This window comes from Pleuronectes platessa, chromosome 1 (assembly GCF_947347685.1).
Source record: "Pleuronectes platessa chromosome 1, fPlePla1.1, whole genome shotgun sequence".
Taxonomy (NCBI): Eukaryota; Metazoa; Chordata; class Actinopteri; order Pleuronectiformes; family Pleuronectidae; genus Pleuronectes; species Pleuronectes platessa.
The window spans coordinates 5143211-5154200 of record NC_070626.1 but is presented as its reverse complement, the minus strand read 5'-3'; the positions used below and the strand labels follow the sequence as shown (position 1 = coordinate 5154200).

The window sequence follows — 10990 nt, the reverse complement described above, 5'->3', positions numbered from 1 at the left end:
TTAGTTTTAAGCAGTTTATGGTTAAGTCTCTATGAATGTCAATGTAATATTCTCTGAAGTGATGGAAACACAATCGTGTGCGTGTGTGTTTGTGTTTCCTGCTTTTTCATGACACACCCCAGCAGCACACACTCATACATACACACACATATCCACATTTAAAAAGTCAGTGTGTAGGTGTGAAGTTGACTTTGTCTGACAAACTAATTTGAGACAGTTCTGCGTTTGACTTGTACAAAAATAGAAGAATCACTTTCTTCTAAATAAATACTGCACATGTATAAATACAACGCGTACACTGCACACACACACACACGCACACACACACACACACACATATACATGCATCAGCGAGTGTGTCAGTAGCTCTTCAGCCGCGGCATACACTCTTGTATTGGCACTGTAACAGCAGCATGTAAATATACTGTCAGCACCTCCGCAGCTTGAGTGGCACAGGGAGATGATTAGCCAGGCTAACACTGTTCACTGCACATACACGGGCACATACACACAAACACTTACATTCACGCACCCACAAGCGTGCGACAGCGGGATCTGTGTTTCTGAATAATTGCAGTATTCCAGTGTCTTGCGATGTTGCTGCAGCCACAGACAGACACACTAACTGTTGCCACTCCACATCTAGTCTCTCCTCTCTCATCCTCCCTCTCTCTCTCTCTCCCTCTCCCTCGCTAACACCACTGCCACTATGTGCTGTATATGCTAATATTATCTCAGCCTCTTTGAAAGGCATTTTGCATATTTCAGACTATCATGCCGTTCATTACCACTTATCAGCACGCAGCTACTCCTACATAAAAATAATGCAGATACAGGTAGAGTACATACAGACACAGACCTGGAAAAATTATTTAAATACATTATACATTTTGCATGGGTGCATCTAACAAAAAAGAAACACACAACATTTAAAAGCCATAAATCATGCAAGATTCAAACAAATTATGATCAAACCAAACATTTAAGTGAATAAACAAAGACAAGATAAATATCCCCTGTGTAAATTTCCACTGTAAAGCATGTTTTAAATGCCGTATAAATGAGTAGTTTCACAGGAATATTAAAGATTCAGGATAACACACAGACCCACTAAAGTAGAGGATCTGCAATGTTACCCTTGATTACCACGGACACATTGTGGTTTCCTGTGGTTATCTTTTTGTGTGAACATATCGTGTGCCAGTGGAGAAGCAATTAGTGTGTCATATTCCAGTAATAGTGTAAATACGTTACAAGTCTGGTAATTCATGTACGCACTTGAAGGAACAGCTCAATTCGTCAGGCGTCTGGGTCGATCGAACACCTCCTGGGATCAATGGCGTGCCTCACCAGTCCTACGGCACTCGCTGCAGACGCCCGTGCCACTTTAACCGCTCACACACGCACACACACACACACACACACACACACACACACACAGAAGCCATCCCACCAATTTGTCTGTGCATGTCAAATCACAATAATTAAGCATTATCGATCTGAGATTCAATTAACTTCATTAACGTGGGCCGCACTGGTGATTGGGGAGGGATGGAAATGAGGGAGGGTGGGAGGTGAGAGTGGAGATTATAGGATCTCATTAAGTGAAAAATTGCTGGTGGGTGGGTGGGAGGCTGGTGGGGGGGGGGCGTATTGCACACAAATTTGTGTAAACACACTCACACAGGGTGAGTATGACACAGTTTGGATGACGCTCTCATCTTTGGCCAGCAGACTTGTTGTCAGCTGTGTCTCATCAAAAATAGTCCTTTATTAGACTTATGTTGACAATCGTGTCTCTCTCTCTCTCTCTCTCTCTCTCTCTCTCTCTCACACACACACAGACACACACACACACACACACACACACCACAAACACACTGAAAATATGTGGTCAAAGCAGACATGTAAACAAAGGGGTTTGACGTTCCTGGGTGCCTGATAGGGCTGTTAAGTGGTTATATAAGCAGAATAAACTGTTTCCTAACATAACATCTGCAGAGGGCATAAGCATTTCCTCACTTTATGAGCTGACAGGGACACAGAGACATAGTTCAGAACCAATGTTCATATTCTGTCTTTTTTCCATTTGCCTGTAAATCCAACGTTTCCATTGACTTCCATTAATAAGCAGATAGCAGAATTATCTTTTGGAAGCCCTCTCCCAGAAACAACTGTGGTGTTTGGTAGCGTGCCTTGGTTTACTAAAAATGGCTGATCTCTTCTTGGCCCATTCTCCTGAATATGAGATCAAACCTTCTGCTCCACCCTGCTGACAATTCAGCTGGAGATCTCTACCTCACTCCCCCTACTTATTAAAAGAGCACCTGCATACCTGGTGTGTTCGGGCCCGACTTCTTCCTACTCCAGTAGTTTTGTGTGCGTGTGTGTGTATGTATATGTGTGCAGATGTGTTTCTGCATATTTATATTAATCGCCTCAGTCATAGTGTTGTGAACCTTGCAGCTTGGACCTAGGCCAGTGGCCTTGGTGGATCATCTCTAGGTGTGTGTGTGTGTGTGTGTGTGTGTGTGTGTGTGTGTGTGTGTGTGTGTGTGTGTGTGTGTGTGTGTGCCCCAGTCTTGAATTCCATCCAAGACCTTCCTCCTCCTCTCCCCTCAGCCTCTCCTTCTTTCGCATAATAAATGTGGTTGGTCTCTTTCTTCTGTTTGATTTACACTATAGCTTTGGTTTTATTTGTCTACATTAATTGCAACAATAAATACGGTAGTTTATAATGTGTGGAGCCAACCTCACCCCAACGCAATGAAAACCTACTTTGTGCCAAGTAATGAATTTATAATATTGAGACTGGGACAAAGAATAGAAGCAGTCCTGAATCGGCAAGGAAGTAAGTCACTTAGGTGTTCATCACTGATTAGTGAATTATACTCCATTAAGATAAATCCTGAAATTTTGATTTGTTAAAATACGTATTGGTTTTAGCCAAAAATAAACACAAGCAGGATTACAAGGTGGTATGTTGGGGATTTTTCTGTCGCAAAAATCTATCAGCTATAACAGGCTGCTCCTTAGAACACACTTCACAGCAGTATGAATACATCCTACTTAAAAAAGAGAGAACATCAAATCTAGTATTATTGTGACTGTATCATTTTATTGCACTTCACCTATTAAATGTCAAAATGTTTCCATATTTTAACATCCTCTGCCTATAACAAGTCCAGAAATCAGCCGTGTGCTTCATGCACCATGTAGGTGGCCTCTGCACCAAATCCCTATTCAGAACATACTGGTGTTACTCCCCTATCCTCTATATATACAGTGCGTATCACACACCCGCAGGTACAAATTGACACACATGCACATACTCACACACAATTACACGCCGTGTTCTTATTACACAAAAGCCGTTAATTTGAAGTGGAGTGCGTGCGTGTTGTCTTTTAAAGGAGATTTCACATTGATGTTTGGCCTTGATGAGAGCACCGCGCTGCTGCGTTCGGCTGATTCCTCAGCCAGAGCATTGTTCTCTTAAACAGCTGTCGTTTTGGCTGATTCAGAACAGATGGCATGTACATGTGGGTCTGCTTGGCTGCACGTATGTAAGGGCGGGTGGAAGTGTCTCGGAGACAGAGAGAGGGGGAGAGAGAGGGACAGGTAGAGAGAGGAGATTTGGTGTGTGTGTGTGTGTGTGTGTGTGTGTGTGTGTGTGTGTGTGTGTGTGTGTGTGTGTGTGTGTGTGTGTGTGTGTGTGTGTGTGTGTGTGTGTGTGTGTGAATATGTGGATCATCAAGGTTTTAAAAGGTAGTTGTACTTCAATAAAATAAAGGAAACAACAGCAACTCATGCAGAAGGGATAGGGATCAGGTGACCCTGCAATTTTTCAATTGCACGTAACATTTACGACAAGATAACGTATTTCAAATGGATGTTTTTTGTCAGACTGAATGCTGGAGCAGACTGCATGTTCTACAGAGAAGCTCCTGAGATTGCCTGAAGGCAAAGACTTGTTATACTACAGCAGTTACAGTACAACCAGTGTGTGTGTGTGCACATTTTTGTGTGTTTGTGAGCGTGCAAGCATATGTGTGTGTGTGCATGTGATGGGTGATGTGTGATGGGCTCTGGGATATCTGTGTCTCTGTGCATCTGTTTATCCCACGGCAGTGTTGTATCATTGCCGATGGCAACCAGTGGCTTGACAATGACAGGGACGTTTTTCTGTTGTGCTGTTGATGCAGTACGAGTCCATACACAAAAACACACACACACAATCTCACACAACTTGGACTGCTCAGTAGCAGATTGGCAAAAGCTTAAGTGTGTTTGTAGCCAGAGTTTGTCTGGGTTTTCAAGCCCTTTTTTCACCTAACTGTAGGCTTTTTTTGTACCTAGTTACTTTATGCAGAACTGCACATCTTTTATAAGCAATTTCTCTCTTAATCGTTATTACAGATGTAAAACAATTTCACTTTTTTTCATTGATTTTACCTTTGCGTGTCGTTGGAAGTGGTAGCTCGTGATTGACTGTGAGCTTCTGTAACACATCCATCCCACTGACCGACTCACTTTGTGTTTACATACCGGGTTAGATGAGTGATGACCTGTTACAAAGAGGAATGCAAGGCACAAGGCTGCTGATGTTCACACCTACGCTCATCTTCTTTGCCAGGGCAGTTGCTAAAACAAGCAGGACGTCTGTGTGTGCATGAGCCTGTTTGTGCTTCAGAGGTTATTCAGGAATTCAGCCTTAATCTCAAAGTATGAGCATGCAGCATTTCTCATCAGATGTTGTTTTATCCTTTTGATCGACTTATTAACAAAGCAAAACATTTGCGGAATTACAAAGAGGCGCGACTGTGATTTATCTTGATACGTCTTTTGTCTGTATGATTTCCATTGTATTATTCTTAAACGTGAGGGATTTGAATATAAATTGAAAGCCTCAAGCCCAGTCCCCGAAGCTAAACTGTAAATAATAACTCTAAACTTTTTCTAATCTTTGGTAATTGAAGCAAATGGGTTTCGCGCGGAGAGATTTGTCGCAGGCAAACGTACATACATTCATTTTTATTTACGAGGAGGCGAGGGCTGAGCAGTGTAATGAGTGAAAATGCGTGCTTAATTTAAATGGCGAGTGTGTCTGTTAGGGAATGCATTAGAGTCTGCAGAAGAAGCGTAAGACATATTAATTGACAGACAGGAACCGCTGTCTCCGAGGTTGATACAAGTAATTTATTACTTCAGAAACGAATGCCACCGCCTGAATGTGCTTCATTAATTTCAAATTTAGTTTTAATTTCAAGCTGTTGCCCCTTGAGAAGAATAAGGTGGCAAGTTCTATTTGAAGACACATTTTCCCCTTTCCCTCCCTCCATTTTTCTCCTTCCATTCTCTCTCTCTCTCTCTCTCTCTCTCTCTCTCTCTCTCTCTCTCTCTCTCTCTGTCTCTGTCTCTGTCTCTCTCTCTCTCTCTCTCTGATTTTCTGCAATACAGAACAAAGTCCTGGGGGTTTAGAAAGACTGGGAGGGAGTGGCGACTTGATTCCAATTTGAAAACAATGTCAGTGTAAAAGGGAGAAGTTAGAACAGAATTACTTCAACAGTTTATGATAGGAACTACTTTGTCTACAAATGTCACTGGATGATTGCTCTCTTTCCTCTGGAGAAAGTGTGAATGCCAGTATCTTTAGTTCCTATCAATTCCCTGCTTGCTGATAAAACAGGAATACAGAGTTGAGAATCTCTGTTAGATATGCTGTCAGTGTATTTCTAACAAATCTCTCTCTGTGTTTGTTATTCTCTCTGTTTGAACAGCATATGTCCCTGAAGATGAGAAGGAAGCAGCACTGTTGGATGAGGACCTGGATGGAGATGACTCAGCTCAGGAAGGGGATGAACCTGCTGCCAAGTTCCTTTGTCAAGACAAGGACTTCCTTCTCAAGGACAGACCAGGATCCACTGGCTTCCATGACTCCCCCAATCCTGCTGACTTTTCTGGTCAGGAGCTGGACAGCGAGTCTCACGTGAGCGAATCCAGTGACAGACTGTCAGATTTTGAGAATTCCTCACTTAAAAATGAGGACGATGTCCTCCTATGTAAAGACCCCTCAAATGCCCTGTCTTTGTCTTCCTCTGCCATAATGGCTGCTGTCAACGCCACTGCCCAAGTAAGTGGAGATGAGGCCATTTTAGCCACAACAGGGTCTGTGGCAGACAGCCTAGAAAAGATGAAGGCCATTTACACCTCCTTTCTGACCAACTCCTATTGGTCCACACTGAATTTGAACCTGAGCCAGCCCCCTGCAGAAAAACCCCCACGCAGTCACAGCAGCAGCAGTAGTAGCAGCAGTAGCAGTAGTTGTGGAAGTGGAGGCTATGACTGGCACCAGACAGCTATGAATAAAACCCTCCAACAGGCTTCACAGAACCACCACAACAGACTGGGCCTGGTTCACCAACCTACAGTGGCTGTATCTACAGTATCTACAGAACCTCACCTCTTCAGCACTGTCCAGCTGTACCGACAGAGCTCCAAGCTCTATGGCTCTATATTCACTGGTGCAAGCAAATTCCGCTGCAAGGACTGCAGTGGAGCCTATGACACACTGGTGGAGCTTACAGTGCACATGAATGAGACAGGCCACTACCGAGATGATAACCACGAGACAGGTGGTGAGGGTGCTAAACGGTGGTCAAAACCCAGAAAGCGTTCCTTGTTAGAGATGGAGGGGAAGGAGGATGCACAAAAAGTCCTGAAGTGCATGTACTGTGGGCACTCCTTTGAATCCCTTCAGGACTTAAGTGTCCATATGATCAAGACAAAACATTACCAGAAAGTGCCTCTGAAAGAGCCTGTTACACCAGTGGCAGCTAAGATTATGTCCACGGCTCGAAAGAGAGCTCCTATTGAACTAGACATCCCAAGCTCACCCGACTCAAACGGAGGGACCACACCTAAGCCCACCGCGCTCAATGAATCAAATGAAATACTCCAGAGGGTTACCAACCCTTACATCACCCCTAACAACCGCTATGGACACCAGAATGGTGCCAGCTATGCCTGGCAGTTTGAATCCAGGAAGTCACAGATCCTCAAGTGCATGGAGTGTGGCAGCTCTCATGACACACTACAAGAGCTAACTGCTCACATGATGGTGACTGGACACTTTATTAAAGTCACCAACTCTGCGATAAAGAAAGGTAAACCCATCATAGAGTCACCGATCTCGGCCCCTCCAACCAATTTAACAGGTGAAGAAAAGTTCCAATCTGTTCCTCTCGCTGCCACAACATTCTCTCCTCCACCTGCCCCAGTGCCTCCTCCAACCAGCATCTCCCCAATTGCCATGGCTGTGGAGATAAAAAAGGAGGAAAAGGAGGAGGAATGCACTAAGGAGTCCATTATCAACAATGGTAACATTCTCAACAAAGAGAAGAAAGCAGGAGTTGAGGATGACGCTGAGGAAAAGTTTGATATTTCTTCAAAATACTCTTATCTGACTGAAGAGGATCTGGAGGAAAGTCCAAAAGGGGGTCTCGATATCCTGAAGTCATTGGAAAACACAGTGGCGTCAGCCATCAACAAAGCACAGAATGGTGCTCCAAGTTGGGGTGGGTATCCCAGTATCCATGCAGCCTATCAGCTTCCTAACATAATGAAGCTGTCTCTAGGCAATGCTGTGAAGAGCTCCCCCCTTAAATACATGTTCCCTGGAAGGGACATTCTCTCCCCAACTAGTAAGAGCCAGCCGCTCCTCTCTCCTCCCAGCCGCCAGACCTCTCCAATGCCAAAAAACAACTTCCATGCTATGGAGGAATTGGTCAAGAAAGTGACAGAGAAAGTAGCCAAGGTAGAAGAAAAAATGAGAGAGCCCAGTAGCATGGTAAGGGTATCTCCTCTAAGACGTACCACGCCCTCACCTTGCAACAGTGAAGTAGGGGACTCAGTCCGAGGAACGTCCCCCAAAGAAAATAGAGCAGAAGGCTGTAACACCCCTGAGAATAATAGCGGAGTGGAAAAATTAATAGGAAACGGAAATGGAGCAGATCATGGGATATCAAATGGAGATATTTCCATGAAAGAGTCTGTGGAAAATGGTGTGGAGTCAGCTGCTGTGACATCACCCCTGCCTGCCTCCCTGATTGGCAGTACAGCTATCATTACAGACCATCCACCTCCTGAACAGCCATTCATTAACCCTCTCAGTGCACTGCAGTCAGTAATGAACGTCCACCTGGGGAAAGCTGCTAAGCCTGCCCTGCCCTCCCTTGACCCCATGAGCATGTTGTTCAAGATGAGCAACAGTCTGGCAGAGAAAGCAGCAGTTGCTGCTTCCACACCACCAGCACAGACCAAAAAGCCCAGTAATGACCACTTAGACCGCTACTTCTACCAGCAACATCTAAACAACGACCAACCCATTGATCTCACTAAAGGCAAAAATGCTGATAAAAACAACAGTAGTGGTTCTCTGGGTTCGACAGCTCTGTCTTCCACTGCTTCCACTCCATCCTCACTTCCTCCCCCCTCCACTGTCACTATGACCAAAGCCTCAGCTGCAGTAGCTTCCTTTATGTCCTCCTCCCCATTGAGAGAAAATGCACTGTCAGATATCTCTGACATGCTGAGGAACCTAACAGAAAGTCATGCTCTTTCCAAGTCCTCCACACCTACCAGCCAGTCTGAGCGCTCCGACATTGAAGGTGTCACACAGGAGGAAGCAGACGATGTTTCTCCGGCCCAGAAACGTAAAGGCCGCCAGTCAAACTGGAACCCCCAACACCTACTCATCCTACAAGCCCAGTTTGCTGCCAGTCTGAGACAAACAAGTGATGGCAAGTATATAATGTCTGACCTGAGCCCACAGGAGAGAATGCATATCTCCCGTTTCACTGGTCTCTCAATGACTACAATATCCCATTGGTTGGCTAATGTCAAGTACCAGCTAAGGAGAACCGGTGGCACCAAGTTCTTGAAAAACTTGGATTCCGGTCACCCAGTTTTCTTCTGTAGTGACTGTGCCTCCCAGATCCGCTCACCATCCACCTATGTCAGCCACTTGGAATCCCATCTGGGCTTCCGCCTGCGAGACTTGGCCAAGCTTTCCGGGGAGCAGCTGCTCAGCCAGATATCACAGCAACACCATCAACGCCACATCAAAGGACTATCTGAAAAACTGCTCTCTAATCTTCACTCATCTAGCCACCCTTTAGCCTCCTCTCTACCTACATCCTTAGCCTCGTCCTTACCCATCTCCCTTCCCTCTTCCTTAATCACCTCCCTGCACTCGACTGAACCCCCATCACCCTCCCCGGACGACGACGACAGTGTTGCCATGTACCAGTGCAAGCTCTGCAAACGGACTTTCGCGAGTAAGCATGCGGTCAAGCTTCACCTGAGCAAGACTCATGGGAAGTCCCCAGAGGACCATCTCATGTATGTGTGTGAGCTGGAGAAACAGTAGCACTGGCTTGGGACAACTCTGCACTCTTTCATAATGGCTCACTGTTTTCTTGCTCTGTCTCTTTATCCTTTCATGGACTTTTCTTTCAAAGAAAAGAAAGGATTATTAATGTGATGGAACTGCACAAAGATGCCATACAACTACTGCTTTGAGTTTTGGTACATGGTTTTAAATTTTGCGTTGTAGCAGTTTTTTCTTTCTCTGTTTCAGAGTGAGGTAGTCTCACTTTGGCCCACTCGATTTCATGATCTGAGTGTGTGATGTGATCTCCTTTTTAGGACTAGTACATGTTTTCATAATGTGCAGATGGGGGATGTTGTCAGTAAGAAGACACCGTAAATGAAGGTTTAAAAAAAAAAAAAGATTCTAAAATGAATTAGGATGTATTTTGTGTACATGAAAACTAAGTTCATTTATATTTTGACATCACTGGGGTGTGATAAGCTGCATGCATAAATAAAACAGTTTAGTTAAACATTTTATAACTAAATCTGGTGCACTTTCCATTATTTTCTCTCTTCATGTTTTCACTCTTCTGCTCGCTCTTTTTTTGTTTTTTTAAATAACATTTTTGTGCTGGAGTCAGCATTTAAGATTTAACCCTCTGAGTACGTCAAAGCACTTCTACACCTAAGATCCAAACACCATAGACTAAAGATTTGAGATTGGGAATTTCTGAAGCTATTATGAGAATTTGATGGACAATGTGTGCATGTGTCTGCAATGATTGTTTCCCAGACATACAGTATGTTGAGTCTATTGCTACACATGAAAGCAAGAGTATTCTGTATTAAGTGCAAAGTATTCACCTTGGGCTAAATACTTGTCTGGAAGATGCTCAAAGGATTTGATACAAGCATTGTAGCGATGTGGTAAAAAAAAGTAGGAAAAAAGGGAAATCTTAAGTCTTTTACTTTGGTCGATCAGGGACCTATATTAATTCAGGTCTGTGTAAAATATGTATATAAAAACATATTAAATAATTCCTGTCTAAATTATGCATCATTTCTATATTTTTAATTTAAAAGGATTATGACTATCTGCTGGTGCACAGTATATGAAGACGTAAATACAATTGTTTTGCACAATAGTTTTATAAATGTGTTATTTAATCAAATGATACAAAAAAAATGGAGGTTACAAAGGGTTGACAACAGGTGAATCTTTTTATTCCTGACTCGTGCTCAAAGGGTTAAAGACTCTTTTTACCAGACACTACTCGACATGTGCCGCTGTATGAACATTAAAAAGATATTAAAGGTTGTACAAAAAAGATGTTACTTTATGAAGATATTTCACATGTAAACTGTTATTTATAAGCACTCTTGGTTGTTTCATATCGTTGAATGCCTTTTTGATTTTTTCTTTTGTTTTGTTCTGTCTAATTGCTCTGCCATGATTCCACACTGCAGCTTTATCTTTTTGGGATATGAAAGGTAACCATGGTTACGCTAACCCCTTGAGTGACAAGTTCTGCTACATTTTTGGCAGTTAATTTGCTGAAGTAACTGACAGCTGCCAGTGTAGAGAAGTATTAAAAAAAATCCTTATGTGTAAAAT

The 10990-nt window shown here is 43.5% G+C and overlaps 1 protein-coding gene across 1 annotated transcript; it reads left to right on the top strand.

Annotated features, from left to right (window-relative positions):
- Positions 1-5597: 5597 nt before the first annotated feature.
- tshz3b (teashirt zinc finger homeobox 3b) lies at positions 5598-9802 on the top strand. Its single transcript, XM_053421792.1, has 2 exons — positions 5598-5646; positions 5781-9802. The coding sequence occupies exons 1-2, from the start codon at positions 5598-5600 to the stop codon at positions 9428-9430; spliced, it is 3699 nt and encodes a 1232-aa protein (XP_053277767.1). The 3' UTR covers positions 9431-9802.
- The last annotated feature ends 1188 nt before the right edge of the window (positions 9803-10990 follow it).

Excerpts from the sequence above, each read along its gene's own strand:
- tshz3b (XM_053421792.1), top strand. The coding sequence starts at position 5,598 with ATGTCACTGGATGATTGCTCTCTTTCCTCTGGAGAAAGTGTGAATGCC. Across the intron at positions 5,647-5,780 it reads TGGAGAAAGTGTGAATGCCA|CATATGTCCCTGAAGATGAG; the intron begins GTATCTTTAGTT and ends CTGTTTGAACAG.